General features: G+C 60.0%; 2 protein-coding genes across 3 annotated transcripts in view; one reads left to right on the top strand and one right to left on the bottom strand.

Annotated features, from left to right (window-relative positions):
* LRRC56 (leucine rich repeat containing 56) overlaps positions 1–13,337 on the bottom strand; it is a 19,612-nt gene extending 6,275 nt beyond the window's left edge. For both annotated transcript variants that reach the window (XR_016018449.1, XM_088789834.1), the window contains exons 1-7: positions 12,608–13,337; positions 11,774–11,914; positions 11,362–11,481; positions 10,288–10,361; positions 9,655–9,830; positions 6,442–6,529; positions 5,826–5,886 (exon numbers count right to left, since the gene is read on the bottom strand). Coding sequence is in view for 1 of the 2 variants with exons in the window: in XM_088789834.1 (XP_088645960.1) it covers positions 5,826–5,886; positions 6,442–6,529; positions 9,655–9,819 (314 nt within the window). In the remaining variant the exon portion in view is untranslated. The remainder of the gene's footprint in view (positions 1–5,825; positions 5,887–6,441; positions 6,530–9,654; positions 9,831–10,287; positions 10,362–11,361; positions 11,482–11,773; positions 11,915–12,607) is intronic.
* A 140-nt stretch (positions 13,338–13,477) lies between these two features.
* HRAS (HRas proto-oncogene, GTPase) lies at positions 13,478–16,575 on the top strand. Its single transcript, XM_074337013.1, has 5 exons — positions 13,478–13,624; positions 14,868–15,028; positions 15,208–15,386; positions 15,472–15,631; positions 16,196–16,575. Exons 2-5 carry the CDS (start codon positions 14,918–14,920, stop codon positions 16,313–16,315), a joined length of 570 nt encoding a protein of 189 aa, XP_074193114.1. The 5' UTR covers positions 13,478–13,624; positions 14,868–14,917; the 3' UTR covers positions 16,316–16,575.
* Positions 16,576–21,056: the final 4,481 nt, after the last annotated feature.

A 21,056-nucleotide genomic window follows, 5' to 3' on the forward strand; every position in this document is an offset into this window, starting at 1 on the left:
GTTGTTTCAACCTAGTGGTGGAGGGCGCAGCTCACAGTGGCCCACGTGGGGATCAATCCGGCAACCTTGTTGTTACGTGCACCGCGCTCTAACCAACTGAGCTAACCGGCTGCCCCCCCCCCAATTTTATCTTTATCTTGAAGTCCAGTAACTTTATTAGGACATGTTTCCACGTTGGCAATTCAGTGTCATTTTTTCACTCTGTAGATGAAAGTTATCTTTTATATCTGATTAGTTTTCTTTAATCTTTAACTCTTCATTCTGTTGTGTTATTTTGGTCTACTCCTTCAAAGAATATAATTAGGTATATGTCAGACCTCCTCTGGCTGCCCTCTGACTCTGGGGTCGTTGAAGCCCCATTCATGCACATTAATTTTGCTCATCTGTATCATTCTTCTCTTCCCACACAATGTCTTGTACTGAGTTTCCTGAGGATCTCGTTCACGTTTGTTTTCATTTCTGTGATGGTATTGTTGTTTCCTTGCATTTCTTTTCAGAATCTTCACAATTCTTTCTGCCTGGTACCTGTGATCCACACCCAAGACACACCGCCATATCTAGCTGCAAAGGACTCGGGAAATCTCAGGATTCCTTTGCACAGCTACCGGCCCAGTTGAAAACGGGGAACCCTACTGTTGTAGAAGACTAAAGATTGGGGGGTAACTCATAGATTTTGTCTCATTTCATATTGAATAGGAAAATTACCAAATACTTGGAACTAATGACAAAAATCAAAACATACACAATATGTGGAACCCTGCCTAAAGCTGTACATAAAGAGAAATGTAGACCTTCAGTATAGTTATCAAGAAACTGGAATGAGGGCTGGCCCGGTGGCTCAGGCAGTTAGAGCTCCGTGCTCCTGACTCCGAAGGCTGCCGGTTCGATTCCCACATGGGCCAGTGGGCTCTCAACCACAAGGTTGCCAGTTCAATTCCTCAACTCCCGCAAGGGATGGTTGGCAGCGCCCCCTGCAACTAGCAACGGCAAGTGGACCTGGAGCTGAGCTGCGCCCTCTACAACCAAGACTGAAAAACAACAACTTGAAGCTCAACAGAACCCTCCACAACTAAGATTGAAAGGACAACAACCTGACTTGGAGAAAAGTCCTGAAAGTACACACTGTTCCCCAATAAAGTCCTGTTCCCCTTCCCCAATAAAATCTTAAAAAAAAAAAAAAAGAGAGAAACTGGAATGATTGGAACAATTAAGTTAAGCATTCAGCTCAAGGAGTTAGAAAAGCACAACAGCAAATAACAAAAAGTGTAAGAAGATGTAATCAATTGAAAAAACATAGGAGATATCAACAGAGCCTGGAGATGAGGCTTTAAAAAATTAATAGACAAGCCTCTGGCAAGACTGATCAAGGATAAAGAGAGACAATGTAAATAAGTATATGGAATTTAAAAACAAGAATAGTTATAGACATAGCAACAATGTAAAACAATAAAAGACCAGTATGAACAACATATATACTAACATTTTGAAAACCCAGACAAAGCTGGCACCAAAAGAAATAGAAAACTTGGTTAGACTAATAACCATTAAAGAAATGAAATGGGGATTACTGCCTCCTCCACAATGTTCTCAGATCTGGACCAGTTTTAAAAGTAAGTTCTAATGAACGATCATGGAATAGACAATCTCTGTCTTCTGCAATCATTTCATATACAGGAAGTTTCAAAATGTAGACTAGTCGGAAAGAACAGTGAAGGGAGATTCCAGAACCAGAGGCGTATAACACTAGGGAATTAAAGGCCTATCACTCATGAAAACTGATGAGAAAACTGCCAAGCAAATATTATTTAAATGTTAGTCATATTACAATAATTCGGCATTATCAAGTAGTGTCACTGCAGGAATGCAAGGGTGAATCACCATCACAGATCCATGTGAGGAGCCCAGGACACTAACTAATAGACTAAAAGAGAAATATCAGTTTCTGACATGTCAGCAGATGCAGAGGAGCTGAGACACGTGGCCATTAAGACCAGGAGCAAGACAGGAATGCTGCCAGTCTCACTGCTCCTTGTAGCACTGTGGTTAGCAGGTGCTCGCCAATGCTATAAGACAAGAAAAAGAAACATGAGGATTGGACGTGAGAGACGGCACTCATCATCTGCTGGTAATGTGATCATCAATACAGAAACACCAACGGAATTAAGAAATTATTTGAATTAGTGGGAGCGTTTGGCAATACTGCTAAATACAAAACAAAGGTACAATACTGCCAGATATAATAGACCCATTTATAAATAGCAACTGTTTTACTGATTTAAAAAAATCTGTTCTCAATCGACATAGTGTTTTTCTACCTTTGCAACAATCAACCAGAAAACACAATAGAAACAGAAGTAGTCGTGTTTATAGAAACGCTCTAACTACGTGGGAATTAATGTGGTTCAGGTTTCAGGGAGCCCTGGGTTCGGAGGGGCTGGTGTCCTGCCCGTCCCTGGATAGCCCCCTCCAATCGTACTTGCATCCCTTGCTAGTGGCTGGTGTAGGAGAGTGTACACATGACACAGTTCTGGCCGAAGACACCAGGAAGAAGGCTGGGAACACTCTGCTTGGTTTTATAATGGACACAGGAAGCACATTCCCTGTGAGGGGCTGAATCGCATCCGCCCCCATTCCTGTGTTGACGTCCTCACCCCCCAGCACCTCCGAGTGCAGCCTGATTTGGAAAGAGGGTCGTGGCAGATGATCAAGATGAGGTGACACTGGACCCGGACTCACATGCAGGGGGAACGCCGCGTGAACACGCGGGTAGAGACGGGCTGATGCATCTACAAGCCCAGGAGCCCCGGATCGCCGGCCACCACCGAGGAGGAGCGGGGAGCGACATGGGTTTCCCTCCCAGCCTCGGAAGGAAGCAGCCCTGCAGCCCTTTGATGTTGACCTCCAGCCTCCAGAACTGGCCGTGGGGCCCATGGGGCTTTGTTGGGAACCCCACCAATGCTCAGGGTGCCCGTGGCCACAGAAGCCACCATGCAGTGTGAGGGACCCAAATGAGGGTGAGGGGTCACCCACTGGGGTCGGGGTGGCTGGAAGAGCCAGCCAAGCTTCTTGTCTGCCCCCGGGGAGGCAGGGCCTCTGCACTGTCCTGCTCGCAGAGGCTCTCTCAGGGCTTGCAACAGGCGGAGGCCCACAGTGCACCCAGAGGGAATAAATAACTTCTCATTGTTTAGGCCGCTGGACACAGGTTTTGGTAACTCGCAGCTGAAACCATCCTAACTGATGAACCGTGCAGAGAAGTTTAAGGACTTCAAGTGAAAGGAGAGCTGTCCTGTATCTGTGGGCACATGTCACTTAACAAACCCACCTTGGCACGTGAACCCTTTTTCAGTTCCATAAAACCAAAATTCTGGAAAGATTAGTGAGTGTGAAATCTGACAAACTATGAAGTTCAAATGCAAGAGCAAGTCTTCAGAACAGCTAGGTCCACTTGGATGGAGGAAAACCAAGATGAGGGTGTCAGGGAGTCCCACATTAACACGAAGCATACAGCGCCGTGGTGCTGGTGTGGAACCGCCCAGCAGACGAGACGCAGCCCGTGAACACGTCCAACACGCGACACGACACGTGGACCTGCAGGGATGGTGAACACCGGCCAGGTGGTGTTGGGAGAAGCCACGTGATCTAAGCTGCCCTTGCAGGTCAGCTGGGTTACAGACTGCACGTACAAAGTGAACCCATGAAGCAAACAGGAGGGAACAGTCTCTCCAGGACCTTGGGGTCACACTCAAAGCACTGGCTGGGACCGACGGGTTGGAGCAAACCAGAACTGCATGTTTCTGTGTAAGTGAAGTTGCCACAGTCAGCGTTAACAGGAAGAGGCGGGAGGGGGGCAGGAGTCTGGCAAGGGCTATGAGGCACCCAGGCTGTGCAGAGAACTCCTACCGTGTTTCCCCGAAAATAGGACCTAACTGGAAAAGAAGCCCTGCATGATTTTTCAGGAGGACGTCCCCGGAACATAAGCCCTAATGCGTCTTTTGGAGCAAACCTTAATATAAGACTGGGTTTTATTTTCAGGGAAACACGGTAGGACCTAACGAGCAACAGGCAGAACCCACCTGAACAGGCAGTGCTCTGGCAAGGGAAGCGGCCTGACCCTCAGTCACAGGAGAAATGCTCGCAACTGAGAGGGAAGCCTTCCGTTCAGTTACTTTAACAATTTCAAAATTCGCCATGGAGGCTTAGAGATTGTGGGTGTGTTTTTCGCCGCCGCAGAGCTAGTACCAATTAAATGCTGGAGAAGCACAGGGGGCCAGCTTGGGCCTCGCCTGCTCCTGCCGATGGCTGGAAAGCAGCCCCACTTATACAGGACACTTGTCTTCACACCAGCGACATGTCCAGGGACTGAATTCCGTCTCAGCTTCTGATGGACGGGCGGCCAGGACATTAAAATGATGTTCCAGCCTGATAATACTGCCTGAGACTTTAATGCGTTTACATCTCTACTGGTTTATTGGATCGTCATATTTAATTACATGGTTTCCTTGTACACATTTTTGTTCCCATCACTGGCAAACACCGTCTGGCCTTTTTGGGATTCACTAACGGAGAGGATTTAAAGATCCATGACATTTCCTCTGTTGTCATCAAGGAACACAACACCTTTCCATAACCTTTATGATCGAATCATTTTTCTTGGAATTGTTTTTTTCCCGTGTTTCCTTGGAATTGAGTATTTTGTTTTGTTCCAGATGGTATATCATATTTCTGGATTTTATAATATCTTTCACTTCTTTTTATGGTTTTCATCCTTTATATGCTTTTTATGTACTTTCATTGGTCTTCGAGCTAATTTGTAAGCCTAACAATGTAGGAATGAGTCTTTGTTAAGCTCAAGTAGTGACAGCCGTCAGGGTATCACTTATGCGTGTATTAAAGGTTTTTCTGAAGCCCGTCTTCCAGACCCTTCCTCGCAGGGCACAGTGTGAGGCAGGAGGCTGGGGCCACCAGCTCTGCCCACTGAACACCAATGCCCTGTGTCCAGGCTTCCAGTGCTTTGTGAAATTCTCTTCAGTGAACATCAGTATAAATGAGGAAGATCAGGGACACATGGAAAGTGAGGTTGCTTAGGAACTGCCCATATCACCTCACTGGCAACCACTGGATGGGGCCCCGGAGGCCTTTCCGACACCAGGAGAATTGTCTGTAACTTGAGTGACCCATCCCCCGCGGCGAGCCTGGCCGCCCACAACAGCGGGCCTCTCATGAAACCCGTTGTGCTCAGAGGCCAACAATGAAGGGCTCTCTTCCTTCCAGCCCCACGAGCTCAACCCACCCATGAACCCGCCCTTAGTTGTGGGTTCCACCTTTCCAGTCAGGGACGGAAGTGCTGCTGTGTTGCACATGGGGTCTGCCCGCAATGGCCGCGCCCATCTGCTCTTCTCCTTATGTGTTCAAGGCACCAGCGCGATCCCTAAGATCCCAGCCCTCCTGGTGCGGGGATCCCCCAAGCCCTGAATCCTTGGTTGGTATTGGGGTGTCCACCAGAGCCCTGCTGGTTGGGGACCCTTTGCTGAAGGTCAGTGGTGCCTTCCGCACCAAGCATGGTGGTCCTTGGAGACCTCATCATACACACCACTCGGCCTGACCCCGACCTCACACCATGGTGTCCCCCTTGGCAGGTGTTTCCAACCGGCCACAAGGATGGCATACGGCTGGCAGGACACCAGGGGCCTCTCAATGGGGACCCACCCGAGATAGACCTCAGCCTAACTGAGCCGTCCTGTCCCGTCAGCCCCTGTAGGACCCTGCCCCCAGGCAGGGTGGGGCACCCTCTCCCTGCCCCCGTGGTCCCCAGGAGGGACACTCACCTCACAGAGTCCAGGCGGCTGCCGTTCAACTTCAGTTGGCTGAGGCTGGGCAGGTACAGCCCTGTGGGCCACAGGGAGAGGTTGGAGGCTGCCCACCTGCCTGCCTGTACCCTCCAGAGGCATTGGCGCCCCTTGGCCCTGCTGCCCACTGGCCACTCTAAGACCCAGTGGCACCAATTCTGTCTGCGATCAGGCTCGAATGAAGCAGGAAGGGCAGGGTGTGCAAGGTGCCCCTGAACCAACAGGGTCACACGGGAGGCCACCAGGCCACTGGACTCCGGGGGGTCCAAAGCTTGGGTCCTGCCCCCAGCCACCTTGCACGGCCCGCCCATGGGCCCCAGACACCCCCAGACCATAGCCTTCAGTGCTAGTAGCACTGGGTGCAGGGCACAGGGATACCTGGCCGGTGTCCCTGCCCACAAGTCCCCAGGAAAGGGTTCTGAGCTACTGACTCCTACAAAGAACAGGGCCCTGGCCCTGTGAAAGTCGCCAGTCCCTGGACAGAGGTGCAGGGTGGGCCCGTGGGGTGCCCTGGTCCAAAGACCAGAGCCTGGCGGGCATGGCTCGAGTGAGCTGGCCCTGACAGGGGTGGGAGTGGACAGGCAGGGGCTCTCACCGAAGTTGCCCAGGCTGTACTCGCGTGTATCGACACACATCTCCAGCGTGCTGACCAGCCGAAGGTCAGGCATCTGGGCCAGCGCCCGCTGCAGAAGCCGAGGGCGGTCAGCACTGGGCACCGGACAGCGGCCTCTCCCTCCCTCCCACTGACATCACTCCCGCTGGCCTCGGGGCTGGAGCAAGGGGCAGACACTTTCCTGCCTTGTCCATGCTAACCGGCCGTGGACGGCTCTGAGTGCGTGTGACATGAGCAGAGGCTGTACTTCAGCTTGGCAGGTGACACCACCGCCAGGGAAGGGCCTGCCCTGGGGGCCTGTCTCCAAGTGAGACCCACGAAGGAACCGATGCGGCCGGGCCAGTCGTGCGGAACGTGGCCGAGAACCCTCACCGTGGGCTGCCGAGCGGTGTTTGCTCGGAGCTTCAGCACCTCCACGGCCACAGCTGACACACAAAATGCAGGGCCCAAAGCAACACACCTATACAACGTGACACTGGATTTGGGACTGCGGTGGAGGAGTGACGTTGACAGTTACTAGAGTTGGAAAGAAGGGGACCATGTCATGCGACAATGGAATTTTTGCTGAAACAGTGGCAGAAAAAATGCACATGATGAACTTGTGACATTGGGCAGAGAGGCCCCAGCAAGGTGTGGGCAGTGTGAGCGGCCACGGGCCCCAGCACCGGATGAGGTGCCTCAAGAAGCGCGTTCAGAGGGGAGTTTGCAAGGAGTGGCCTTGAACTCCGACCAGCAGAGGGAACAACTGAGAAGGGCTTGAAGTGAGAGTGACCCCATCAGACTCAGCCTCAGGGAGGAGCCCAGGACGGGCCCACGCGCCACTATAGCCCCTGGGGGTTCTCAGGAGGGGAGAGTCGGGTCCCCCGGAAGCCCCAGAAACCAGCCCAGGCGTGGCTTTTAGCATTTCACTTCCGCGGGAATTGAACCTGTTAAAAAGCACGTGGGCTCGGGGCCACTGGCTGCGACCTGGACGAGGCTGACCGTGACCGTCTGGGGCAGACATGTGAACCACGTCCACACAGCCAGGAGCCGGTGGACAAGGAAGGAGGCCCCAGGGTGGACAGGAGCCACGCCTGGGACAGAGTGGGCTCTACCCATGGTGCATCCCTAGCACATAGCCTGGCAAACGTTCAGCCAGTGGGTGTCGCAGTGACGGTCCGGAGCTCCCCGCCTCCCTTCTCAAGTGGTGAGTGGCCATTCCCACCAGTGCAGGCTGGCCGTGGGGCCACGTGGACGTCTTGCCTGCTGGGTTCTCTGAGACAAGTCCTTCAGAGGTGAGCCCGAGCATGTGCCTGTACTCGGCCTGCTGCCCACGCCCAGATTTCCACCACGAGGGCAGCCCCAGGCTCCATCAGCCTGGGTCCTAGCCGGACCCCAACATACCGCCTGGATCAGACTCCTGCAGACCCTTAAGCCTGAGCAGGGACGCCTGCCATTGGAGTCAGATTCTGGGTGGCTTGTGGTCAGCGCCACGTGGCCACAGGTGACACGGACAGAGACCCTAGGGACCAGGCGTTGTGGAGAAAGTCCCCCAAGGCCAGCTGCAGACAGCCTTTGAGTCACCATGATTCACCCAGGAGAGGCCCAAGGAGGACGCAGTGACCACACCAGCCCCAATGCCCCCACTTACTCGGACACCGTCCCCCACGAATGAACATGACATGCAAAGGAAATGACAGACACCCCCGTGAGCAGCAGGAATGTCTGCAGCAAACACCACCAAGAAGCCCCCTGGGCTCACCGGACCCACCTCACAGCTGCCTTGCCGGAACCTGTCCCATCTCCTCAGCTTTGGGGAGGGGCGAAGTCACTTACAGCCCCGAAGGGTTCTCAGGTGGACCTGCTTGGTCTGTCCCAGCCTGGCCTGGTGCGTGAGGCCTCTGGTGTGTGGTGCTGGGCACGCGACAAAGCCAGGTCCACCTGTAGGCCCAGCAGGTGCCATGGGGGTCGCTGCCCTGCTGGACCCTCCTCCTGGCACTCCCTGGGCATGGTCAGGCTGGACCCAGTGACACTCTGTCCTGCTGTCCAGGGTGGGAATGAGAAGGATGGAGCCCTGTCCCTGGCACTCTGTCCCCAGCCAGTTGCTTTGTCCACCACAGGAGGCTCCCGCCCATGCACAGACCAGCCGCTGCCCAGAGCCCCCTCAGCGTCAGGCTGTTTTCAGTGTAGCCCAGGCTCCCTACAGCCACAGGGGGGTCTGGGACAGGACCAGCACCCCAGCTCTGTGGACCCCGGTCCCTCCAACGTGTCTGCCTGTCATCTCTGAACCCAGACCTCAGAAGCACTGAAGGTCAGCCTGGATGGGGCCACGCTCTGAGCCTGCCTGCTCCTGGGGCTGGTCAAGCTGGGGGGGTGGACCATTTCTGATGGGACAACTCATGCTGACAGCTCCATGATGGACAGGGGTACTAAGAAGGTGTGCCTGGAGGGCCACATACATCCAGGGGCCTGTGGGAGGGGCCAGTGGGGGGGAATGTTCCACCCACCTGCAGGGACCAGTATGGACCAGTATGGACCCTTCTCCAAGTTGGTCAGGAAGGTGGGCGGGGACCTCAGGCCGCCAGGCTGCATGTTGGTGTGTACGTCACCAAGGAGTCTCCAAGGAACCCCTCCCCCTGTGCATGTCACCCTATGTAAGTGTGGGAGTGGCGAGGGAGGCCCTGGGCAGTGGCAGTGTCCCCAGCCAAAGGCGCACAAGGAGCATGGCCAGGAAGCAAGGTGGGGGTGCGGGGAGGTACAGGGCTGCCCAGTGGGGTCACCAGGTAAGCAGCTGCAGTCACAGGGCTCTGCTGGGCCCTGCTGGGCCTCAGTGGGGTGGGGGTGACAGTGACCCCTCACCGCAGATTTGGGAGGAAGCCTTCACCCTAGCAGCTCGTGGTTTCACTTATTCCTGGCCCTTCGCACCTAGTGTGCCCTGTGCTTGAATGTTTGCACCTCGCCTCCCAGCAGAACGTCAGCTGCTCGACGAGGGGTCCCCTCTCACATTCACAGAGGGTCCTCCGAGCACAATGGGTGCTCAGCAAATACTTGTGGGATCTTGCCTGGCTCAGTCCCTTCCATGGCCTGAGTGCTGGGGACACAGTGGGACAAGGGCATCCATCAAAGAGAGAAGGCCAGAAGGGCCAGGGACAGAGGACAGGCTGGACGTCAGCGCTGGAGTGTCACCGATGCAGGCCCCAGTCCCCCTGCACTCACCAGTCGGGCAGGTGACAGGTACTCCTCCACCAGATGCTCGCTGCGGCCACTCCCATGGCTGCCAGGGTCCTTGCTCTGCGGGCGGGGGTTGTGCTGGCCGTGCCAGCTCAGCTCCCGCACTTGGACACTGGCCAAGCTCGGCCGACGCCCTTGGGTCCTGTCCATTCACATGCAACCTGCCAGGATAGGCAGAGGGCTAAGCCTTTGCTCTTCTCTGATCAGCATCACAGCCCCTACGTGTCTCCACACACAGTAAACCCCCCAAGCACCCCCCACCCTGGAAAAGGCTCTGTCCACCTGGGGGCCTCACGGTCTCTGCCCTCAGCCTCAGCTCACAGGCCCTGCCTGGGCACGTCACCCTCCTGGTGTTTCTCCCCATCTTTCAGGAGCCACATGAGGGGTACTGACGCCAGGTCCACCCATCTGAGGCCCCACTGGGCGGTGAGCCTGGGGGTGCTGGCCTCAGGTCATGCTTGGTTAGCCGCCCACTGACCAGTAACAAGCCTCGGCCTCGGACCCTGAGCTATGCATCCTTCACCTGATGGTCCCTGAGCCTGGGGGGGGGGAGTGTCCCAGGACCAGGCTGGTGGGCATTTCCCCCCACCCTACCCCTGTGCCCACTGACCTCCTCACCTGGAAGCAGCTGCCTTTTCCCACTGTGGGTCAAACATCTGGGCAAGGGGGGTAGCATGTGGTCCAGGTGACAGCTGCAAGAGAGAGTTGCGTTGGCCAGTTCCTGGCCCAGGTCACCTGTCCAGAAATGAGCAGGTGCAGAGGAGGTAGGGACTGGCAGCCTGGGACATGACCCTCAGGTCCTTTCTACCATCCTGACAGGGGCCCTGGCCCAGGTGACAAGGAAGATAGCCAGGTGGGTGAGTGACGCTGGGTCGTTCCAATGCAAAGGCCTGGGCGTCATTCACATCCCCACTTCCCTCTCACCTCTCTCCAAAAAGAGTCCTGGGTCTGCTGCCCTCACTAGAGGACCCCACCAACGTGCCCCATGGGAAGACTACCTATCCCTGCCTCAGGCTTGCCAGCCTCAGGCTATGGGCTGGTCAGGCTGTGGCCCTGGGTTGCCCACGGGCAGCACTGAGGGCTGAGCCCACCATCTTCCCCCCTCTGCACCCGAGAGCTGCTGGTCAAAGGTCCTGCCCACGACTGGGCCCAGAGTATCTGTCCAGTCTAGTCCAAAGGTCTTGGGCTCCAAGGAGCAGAGCCTGGTTAGGAGGTTGTGGTTCCCCTCCAGACACTGTCCCCTCACATTCATGGACTGGCCCAAACCTGTCCCCAGCCTGCCCTACCACTCTGTAAGCCCCCAAGCTGGACAGCTGGGGGCCTCCCCACAGCCCTGGCCTGGCTCCCAGGGTCCCCTCTACCTCTCCATCCTTCACCGCACAGGGAGGGGCTCTGAGGACAGGGTCCACTCCCCACGAGGTCCCCACCATGAAACCCCGTCCCTGCCTCCAGCTCTCCCCAGGGGCAGGGTTTGGGGCTCCTCCCGTCCAGTGACTGGGAGCCCCTCAGAACACAGCCAGGGATTGTAGGTAGGGTCCTCAAGAGACCAGATTTGACATCTGGGGACATCACTGAGTCCCTCACTGGCTTTGCTGCTTAATTCTCGCTCCTGCCTCTAGGCCTGTTTCCCCTCTGGCGCAGGGAGATAGTGAGACTTGAGGCCTACGACCCAAAGGCACACTGGGGTCTTACCTGAGGGCTCAGCCCCGGTGCCCCGGCCTGTGGGGCTCGGCCCTCGGCGCCCTCCGCTACCAGGCTCTCTCGGCGACTCGGGGTTGTTCTTCCGGCCTCGGGGCTTCGGGCCTGGGCGCCCTGGCAACACAGGCAGGACCTCATTTGAATAATCAAATATTTATGAGCCGCGGGAATCTCCCTGGCTCTGCGGGGCCGAGCCACACCCCTTAGCAACGGTTGCTATGGCAGACCAGAGGGAAAAGGCATGGGACCCTCCCCCCCAGGTACAATCCCTCACGCACGTGGGCGCTCCTCGATTGCGAGGGGTGCTGGGGCGCAAGTGAGAAGCAGTCAGGCTAGGAGGTGGGGTACCGACCCTCCAGGTGTCAGCCACCTGCAAAAGCGATCAGTGGTGGAGAATTGCGCCCACCTTTCTCTGGTGGGAGGTGCTGTGAGGGTCCTTCCGAGGACGGGATTTACCTCCGCTGACAAGTGTGACCCGATGCCAGGACAAAAGGAAGCGCCGTGGGAAAGGACCCCCTGAGGACCAGGGCAGTGAAGACCTGGACACCTGGTGGGGAGGCCAGAGAGTCCGTGCCCACAAGAGACCCCACCACCCCCTTTCATTTATCTGCCTTTGCTTCGTGTCTGCGAGCATGTGGAGCGATCCCAGAGCCTCAGCACAGTGCAAGGCACAGCCAACCCGACACCGCCACGACACGTGGGGTCGGCCCTGTAGTGCGGGTCCCCACGGGGCCCGCCACGGTCAAGGCCTGCAGTTGGGTGAGCTCCAGGGAAGAGCACCGGCGCCGGCGCCGGGAGAGGGATGGAAGGGGTGCTGGCTGAGCAGAGCAGGTTGAGCATTCTTTCTTGTAAATAAATAAGGAGAATGTGTTTATGCGTTGCTTAGAAATTTTTTAAAATGTTACAAACTTGCCTTTTTGAGTCTTGAAAGCAGCAAACATATGCACGTTTGTGCTTTGGGTAGGGGGAGACTTAAGTTCGTATCCCTATGGCAATTTTCCGATTGGGTTGGCTGGGCACCGTTTGTTAACTGGGCCACAAGGTGAGCTTCTGCAGGGCTGGACATCGGATTCGGGGGGGAGCTGGGCGGGCCGGCGGTCTGCAGGGCTTGCCCAAGTTGGGGGAGGCTGGTGGTGAGGGGATGCGGAAGAGGACCCCTCCTCGGAGCCCGTAGCGGGGCTGCGCGCTAGGCAAGTGAGAAGCAAGACCCTCGTACGAGATAAGATTGAGCCGGACTCACAGCTCCGCGGGCTCAGATGCCCGCGCCCAGCCCAGGCGCTCGTGCTCCTGCAGCTCCTGCCTCCGGGCGCCCCGCCGTGCCCCGCCCAAGATCCCTGCCGAAGCTGCCAGGCGTGCTGGGATGGAAGAGGCGGCCGTTCCGGAGCTACCTGCGGGGGACGGGGTGCAGGACAGCCGGGTCCCCAGCCACTGGAGGTCCCAGGCTCCTGGCGCAGCCCGGGCCTGCTGCTGGGGCCCGACCCTCGCTCCGGCGGCCCCTCCGCCTTCCCCAGGACCAAGCCCAGGGGCGTCCGCAGTGCTGACCCTGCGGGCTCCGCCCTCCCTAAGGGCTGTTTCTTCCGCTACAGGGCCCCCTCGGTGGACTGCGCCGCGCGGCGCAGGGAGGGCCACGGGGGTGGCGGACGCGGCTGTGCGCGCCGTCGAGGTGCCCAAGAGCCCGGAGCAGGGCTCCCGGAGCAACTCAGGGGGCTCGAGCCGGTAGCCGGCGACTCCGCCCCAGTCCACACACGGCCCCCGGCCCGCTTCCCCTACGGCCCCTAGCTTCCCGGGAGTCCGGCTTGTTCCTGGGAGAGCCCCGGCCCTCCCCGGAGAAGCCGTCGCCCCGGAACTGTGGACCCCAGCGCCCTCGCTCTCCTTCCGCGCCCGCTCAGACAGCCCCCAAGGCCGCGGCCCACGAGGGCCACCCAGCCCGGCACCGCCCTCAGCGCCTTCCGCCCCCGGAAGCCCCGCCCGACCGCGGCCTCTGACGGGCGGGCCGCTCGGCCAACTGGAGCAGGGAAGGGCGGTACTAGGGCGTGGTCCTCTGCCTCCGACCAATGGTAGGCCGCGCTGGGCAGACGGACGGGCGCAGGGCGGGGCGTGCGCGGTCCCGGCTGAGTGTCCGCCGCCCGCGCTTGCGCCGGCCGCCCGCAGCCGGAGCCGCACCCGCAGCGGACGGAGCCCATGCGCCGGAGGAGCTGCGCGCCCCGGTGCCCGCCCCCGCCCGACCCGGCCCGGGGGGCTGTCGCTCCAGTGAGCGGTGAGTGCGGCGGGAGGCGGCCGCGGCCGGTGGGGGGGCGCTGGAGTTGGGGCAGCAGGGCCGAGCGGCCCGGGGCGGGGAGCCACTGTCCTCGCCGAGCGCGCGGGCGCGCGGGGGCGCAGGTGAGCCGCGGGCGGGGTGCTGCGGCTGGGGGCTGGGGGCTGCGGGCGGCAGGGCGGCTTGGGATGCCACTCGGCCTCGGCAGGCCAGCTCTTCGAGCTCCGTGTCCCTGGCTCTGTCCTCCTTGGGACCCCACAAGTGCCCTCAGGAAGGCTGTGGGGTTCCCCTGCGCCGAGGCCCACCCGTGGCCATTCGCTAGGAGGGGTCTCCCACCCGCCAGAGTCCCAAGGACCCCTCCCAAGAGCTCGGGCACCCTGCGGCCATCACACCCAACAGGCGAGTCGGGGTGTAGGAAGTCCACTGCTCACAAGGGCACCCTCTCATTAAACATCAGAAATTGAGGACACCCCGGATGGATGGGGGCCTTGGCCCCAAACCCTTTTTCTGTCCCACCTGTCTCCCTGCCCCTACACCTCCTGTGGGTGTTTTCTTGTCTGTGAGTCAGTGCTTACCAGGGACCCTCAGCCCACATGGCCTCCTCACTCACCTGCCCTGTTTTCTCAGAACTTCTCATGGCAGCAGGCCCCATGGGTTTCCCTTAGTTTAACTTGTGTGGGTCTTCTCCTTGGAGAGTAAGCTGAGCCCAGGAGGGCAGGGGGTCTTTCTGCCTGCCAGTCACCCTGTGCCTGGAACAGCTCCTGGCATGCCGTAGGCACTCAGTAAATACTTGTCGAATGCACCAACATGCCCAGTGGGGCCTGGAACCTGTCGTCGGTTGGCACTGGCCTGCCTGGGCACGCTGCTGTGTGCTCCTCCGTGGCAGGACCTGTTCCCTTAGGGAGGAGGACTGGTGACCTCAGCCTGGGCGCCTCCAGTTCAGGCTTTCTGTCTACTCAGCAACTTCTAATTTGGGTGCGTGGTTGGGAGATGCTCTCGGCTGTCAGTCTGCCCTTGGGGGGCCAGCTCCATGCCTCTCACAGCCATTAAGTGCAGCTGGACGCATTACCCCTGTCCCACCCCTGGGCTGCAGGAGCCACAGGTGAGCGGTCAGCCATTGTTCGGCTGCTACCCTGATGCCTGAGGCTGGGGCCCAGGGGCCAGGCCAGGCCTGGACAGACTGGCCCGGAGAGCTCGAAGGCCTGCCTTGTGGGGCCTGGCATGGCTGATGGTGCTCCCTCGGCAGGTGGGACAGGACACCCGCACAGTGCCTTGTGCTGAGTCCCTGGAGGCGCCATGACGGAGTATAAGCTCGTGGTGGTGGGCGCTGGTGGCGTGGGGAAGAGTGCCCTGACCATCCAGCTCATCCAGAACCACTTCGTGGACGAGTACGACCCCACCATCGAGGTGAGCGGGGCCAACTCCCCGCCCAGCCCTAAGCCTGACACAAGCTTGTTTTCTGCCCGTTGCACCGAGGGGGACCCTCGTCCTCGGACCTGGGGGCACAAGAGGTGCAGGGAGGGGCTCGTGGTGCATATACTGCGTCCCAGGAGGGGTGGAGGTCCCTGAGCAGTGTCCTCGCGCAGGACTCCTACCGGAAGCAAGTGGTCATCGATGGGGAGACGTGTCTGCTGGACATCCTGGACACGGCGGGCCAGGAGGAGTACAGCGCCATGCGGGACCAGTACATGCGTACCGGCGAGGGTTTTCTCTGCGTGTTTGCCATCAACAACACCAAGTCCTTTGAGGACATCCACCAGTACCGGTGAGCTGCCAGCACCCGCGCAGGCCCTGTCCCTTCTGGCGCCCTAGACGCAGCCTGCCGGAGGCTCACACCATCCTCCTTGCAGGGAGCAGATCAAGCGGGTGAAGGACTCGGACGACGTGCCCATGGTTCTGGTGGGGAACAAGTGTGACCTGGCTGCACGCACCGTGGAGTCTCGGCAGGCACAGGACCTGGCCCGCAGCTACGGCATCCCCTACATCGAGACCTCGGCCAAGACGCGCCAGGTGAGCTGGCTCCCTGCCCACCTGTAGCCAGGGCCCCGCCCGCCCCACCAGGGAGCCGTGCTCACCGCCCCTCTCCCTCGACACAGGGCAGCCGCTCTGGCTCCAGCTCCGGGACCCCGGGACCCAGCGGCCCCTCGCGCTGTAAGTCTCCCGGGACAGCAGGGCAGCGAGGGAGGCCAGGGCCGGGGTCTGGGCTGCAGCAGGTCCAGGGGGAGGTGGAGGTCCCTGGAGAGAGCTGCCCTGAGCCAGGCTGGAGCGGTGACCCTGGGGCCCAGCCCCTTTGCCCCCAGAACTCCCCATGGGCCTCTATCGGCCCTGTCCCCTTAGTGGGCTGTGGGGACAAGGCAGTAGCTCACATGGGCGTGGGCACAGACCTGGGGCCTCCCTGCCCTATGGGGAGCTGCTGAGGAGCAGGTGTCTGATGGGGGTCCTGGGGCTGTGGGGTGAGCAGACCCGGCTCCCTGCTTGTGGGTGCGGGCGTGGAAGGGGCTGGGACTCTGCCGGAGCCCGTGGCGGGGTCCCTTCATCTCTGGGCCTCCCCCCTGAGCCGGCCCTTTTCCCCAGGGTGTGGAGGACGCCTTCTACACGTTGGTGCGTGAGATCCGGCAGCACAAGCTACGCAAGCTGAGCCCGCCAGATGAGGGCGGCCCCGGCTGCATGAGCTGCAAGTGCCTGCTCTCCTGAGTGCCCGCCCGTCCCCTGTGCCCCCCTCCCACCCCATGGGCGCAGGCCTGGAGGTGCCGGATGCTGGGGGCAGGGAGGAAAGAAGTGCTGCCAGAGTCCGGCCAGCCCGGGGTTGGTGGACAGAGTGACTGCAGACCTCCCAGGACGCTTTGTACAGACTGTCGTGAACTGATGCCACCGGTGCCCCAGCTGTTACTCCTCCCAGCCATCTTGGCCCGTCGGGCACTGGTTGAATGCAGTAAATTATTTGATGGTCTTGACCCTGGCGTCTGGCCGAGACTGGGCGGCTGTGGTGCGTGTCGCCTCCTAGGAGGCACGGTGCCACCCTCAGCTCTGTGTGGCGCGGCAGAGGCGCTCTGCCTCCCGGGGCGTCCGGTGCCTTCAGCAGAGCCCTGGCTGGTCTGCATTTCACCACAGAAACTCTTCACTGACCTTTGACTGGCGAGGGGCAAATGGAGACCAAGGGCACATCCCATCCCCCCAGGAGGGGGGCTTTCTTAGAAAATGCTGAAACTAGACGGGGCGGGGGTGCTGGTGTCTGCCACTTGGGAGGCTGCCACCTCCAGATGGGTTGCAATTCCTGAGCTTTGGGGACCCTGAAAGGCTGCTGATGACCAGCAGGAAGCGGGACCCGGCCTGTTGGGTTGGTGCTGCACCACCAGTGTCCCCAGCCCAGCCGGGGGCAGCAGCTGGCGGGTTCTTGGAGCCAGACTCTAGTGTCTTCGACTTGGCCTTGGGCCTCTGCCCACTCCGTGCTGTGTGGCCGTTTAGGGCCTGAGTCTGGCCAATCCTGCTGCCCTGTGTGGGAATGGGGCCAGCCTGCCTGCAGCTGCCACCTTGTCACTGGAGTGGCCTGCTGCTCCCAGAGCTACCTCAGGTCACTGGTGGCCACATACTGCTCTGAGAGGGCTCGCCCTGCTTTAGGCCAGAATCCAGGACTGGCAGGGCCACAGGGGGCTCAGTCTTTCTCCTGGCTTTGCGGGGTGCTCATGGCACCCCTGCCCACCCACGGCCCATGTGCAGGCCAGGCTAGGCCGGACCCCTCTGGCTCAGGGACTAGGACTATGTGAGGGGACTGCTGTCGTCGGGAAGGCCAGTGTGAAGAGGCGGGGTCGGCTGCCGGCTGGCAGGGGTCTGGGGGCACCACTCTTCGGACCACCCTTCCCTCTGCAGACCCTGGCATCCAGTTTCCTGTGGATGTGTGTGGCAGCGGGAGTGTCCTGGGCCCCACGGTTCCATCTTTGGCAGGCTGCGTGGGGCCTGTCACAGGGGCCCTGGGGTGGCCCAGGCAGGTGTTAAAGGGAAAGAGACCTAGTGTTGTGGCTCAAAGCCGATGTCTGGGGCCCTCTGCCCACAGTCTTTGGGTTCACTGTCAGGTTTGGGGGGAATTCCATTGCCCTGGCTGCAGCTGGTCCCCAGAGCTGCCCTGTGTTGAGGGCAGGTAGGCTAGACGCAGAGCCTCTGGGCCTCCCAGGGGAGGTGGGCAACTTTGGGCCCTGCAAAGGCCGCCTCATGCTGCCACTGTCCAGCCTTGGGGACAGCCTGGCCGGGGAGGGCCAGTCCTCTTTGGGGAGTGTCTGGGTGCTGGGGACACTCACTCCAGGCCCAGAGGCCTCCTGGGAACATCAGGCTCAGTGGAAGTGAGCAGACTGGGCGAGCCTTTGCCGCGGGCCATGTGGCCCATGCTGCGTGGGCCCCACATGTCCTGGTGGCTGCCCTGGCTGGACTCTGGACAGCTCCCCCGGCGTCTGCCCTGATGCCCCCAGCCCTGGCCTGATTTTCTGAGTCTTAGAGCAGAAGAGGAGACGCAGGGGACCTGGGGACTCTCCCCACCATTCATTGCCCCAGGAGGGGACCCTGTGCTGGACCCCACCTGGAGTGGGGGGTGGCATGTCGTCCTCTGTAGCTCGGCCGTTGATGCCAGATGGTGCCTGGGCGTGGGTGTGTGGTCAAGTGGGAGGGGTCCCATTGGGGAGGCCCAGGCCCCCACCTGCCCTTCAAGTCACCTTGCATAGGTCCTGCTGTGTTCTGATGGGCACCACATGGGGGGGTCCAGCTCTGCCCCAGGCAGTGCCATGGCAGGGGAGGCGGCCAGCAAAGGGCCCCCAACGCTCCACTTCTCAGAGGGTGCCCTGCCCCCATGCTGCAACCTCTGGCCACTGTCCCCACCCTGGCACATGGGTCACTTGCTTCCGTGCGCCCCGAGGACTGTGCCGTGGCCGTGAGCACGCACTCGCCCTCCAGGATGTAGGCGTCCCAGAGCATCAGGGTGAGCGACATGGGGTCTGTGGGGCAGCAGGTGTCAAGGGGCAGCCTGTGCAGAGACCGGCCCAGCTGCCCCTGGTCTGGGCAGTGCCCCTGAGCTGCATCCAGCCGTCCCACAGCCCCCCACCTGGTAGGCCACCCAGGTGGGGACGTGGCTCCTGGACAAAGGTGTCCCCCAGCCCAGTCGGTTCTAAGGGCTAGGCCAGCCCGACTGCTAAGCTGGGGCAACAGACTGCCCCAGGTGAGCAGATGCTGGCTGATGGGCCGGGGCTCGTGCTGCCCTCTGGGAGCCCAGGCGGAAGCCAGGTCCCCAGGGGCTCCTTGAAGGCAGCTCAGCATCCTCGGGAAGGGTCCCGGCCCTGCACCTCAGCCTCAGACGCCCCTTGGGCAGGGCCCGTCCTGGGCAGCCTCACGCTCACCCATCAGTGAAGCTCTGCAGGAAGCACTGGTGATGTAAACCCCAGTGGACGCCTGCTCCTTGTCCTGATGGTGGGCAGTGGTGCTCAGGGCCGCCTGGCTGGTGAAAACCCCTCCCGATTGCAGGGCCCCTGCGGCTGCTCCCAGGGGCCGGGGCTCCAAGCAGCCCCAGATACTCTGCCTGGGACAGCCGGTACTGCTGCAGCTTTGGGGTTGCTGGTGATGCACCTGGAATGAAGAAGCCCCCAGGCCCCCCAACAGATCAGAGCCTGTGCCAGGCATGCAGGGTCAGGCACTGGCAGGTGCCCCTGCTGAACCAAGGCGCCCTCTCCCATGCAGTGGCCCCACTGAGTGCCCACGGCCCCGAGGCCTTGTGGGACACACTCCCCAAAGGGCAGTACTGTCTCTGGTTCTGGGGAGCCGGGGGCTGAAGGCCCCCCTCACCGAGGCCCAGAGTGGGGGTTCCCTCTGCTGAGGGTCAGACAGGCGTCCCATCCCTGGCACTGCCCCTCCCCACATTGGCCACAGTGGGGGTTGTGGGGTCCCAACATGAGGGGCAGAGAGTGCTGGCCACAGGGTGGTGGGGGTGCAGCCATCCCTGGGCTCAGAAGTCAGGCGGGGGCACATGGGAAGGGGACACACTACTGTCTGGACTTCCTCTGGCTGTGGTCCTGGAGGGCAGCTGGGTGGGCGGCCAGGTGTGAGGCAGGTGTGGGATGTAAGGTAGTCCTGAGGATGGGGCTGGGGCGGCGTGGGGGATGGTGCGCTTTGCTGATGGGCGATGAACTGGGTGGGGATCCTCGTGAGCCCCACTGCAGGGGAACTGCAGGGAGGCTCTCCTGGGGTCTGAGTCACGTCCTGTGGCAGGCCCTGGCCACCCACCATACCTCTTGTCGAGCATCAGCTCGGCCAGCGCCCAGAAAGCGGCGTCCTCACGCAGGAACGTCAGCAGGATGCCCGTGGCCTGGCTCGTGGCCCTGGCAGTTGCTGTGGAAGGACACCCCCTTCCCTGATACCCGTGTCCCGGCTTTCAGCAGGCTCCTGGACAGACTCCAGCCTGGCCCAGGCTCACTGGGCCCAGGGTCCACCTGAGATGCACCATGCCAGCCCCGGCCCCAGCACCACAGCAGCCGTGCTCTGCAGGTGTCATCCTCGGGGTCCCATCAGTGAGGCGTGCGGGCGGCGGGGTCTGGAGAGCACACCATGAGTGCAGGCCGTGTGGCCTCAACAGGTGTTTCTCCAGGCAGCTCCTGGGGACCACTGCCTGCCTGCTGCACTCTTATGGAGTCGGATCAGGGTTAATGGGGACTTTGTCCCTGCTAAGTGACCGCTGCTGTGGCGGCGTGGGCTGTGACGGCAGTGATGCTCACGGATGGCCCTGCACTGACTCATAAACTGCAGATGGAGAACCAGGGCTGTCCTCGTCTGAGGGGAGTGGGACCCAGCCCTTCCCGTCTCTGCTTTAGGTCAGACAGTCACCACCCTGCATCCCTGTGACAGCGTGCACTTGAGTCCTAACTCGTCCGTCCCGTTTTGTGACAAATACACGATTTTAAGACGCAAGGGCCCAGGTCAGCACGCAGGGCATGGGGACACTCAGGGGTTGTATGCGGAATAGGCCGAGAGCATGTGGGACAGGGCTGCCGCCTGGGAAAGGGGACAACTACTGGCTGGTTTCGTTTTGTCTGACAAACCCTGATGACAAAAACAGGTGTGGCTCAGTGACATCCAGGTTACATGCACCCTTAACAGCAGGAGGCAGAGGTGAGCCCCAGTCCTTGGTGCCACAGAGACTGAGCCGTTGCTGAGCCTGCGGCGCCCTCTGTACTGCGTGGGTGTCGTGTGTGGCTGGCCAGCTGTTGGTTGTGTCACAGCCCCGCTAATCAGACTGGAAGCAAGACTTGTCATTCTTGGAAGAAAACAGGTCATGTAACTTACCAGCCCCCAAGCAACTGCTGTCTACAGAGTCAGTTTATTTTTTCAGAGAAAGTCACTCAATTTTTTCTGAACCATAAACTTTAGGATAAAAGAAAGGGAATCAGCCAAATACTAGTGACGT

The sequence above is a fragment of the Rhinolophus sinicus genome, chromosome 14 (genome assembly GCF_057876585.1).
Source record: "Rhinolophus sinicus isolate RSI-liver-muscle chromosome 14, RSI-T2T, whole genome shotgun sequence".
Lineage (NCBI taxonomy): Eukaryota > Metazoa > Chordata > Mammalia > Chiroptera > Rhinolophidae > Rhinolophus > Rhinolophus sinicus.

Excerpts from the sequence above, each read along its gene's own strand:
- HRAS (XM_074337013.1), top strand. The coding sequence starts at position 14,918 with ATGACGGAGTATAAGCTCGTGGTGGTGGGCGCTGGTGGCGTGGGGAAG. Across the intron at positions 15,029-15,207 it reads AGTACGACCCCACCATCGAG|GACTCCTACCGGAAGCAAGT; the intron begins GTGAGCGGGGCC and ends GTCCTCGCGCAG. Across the intron at positions 15,632-16,195 it reads CCTCGGCCAAGACGCGCCAG|GGTGTGGAGGACGCCTTCTA; the intron begins GTGAGCTGGCTC and ends CCTTTTCCCCAG.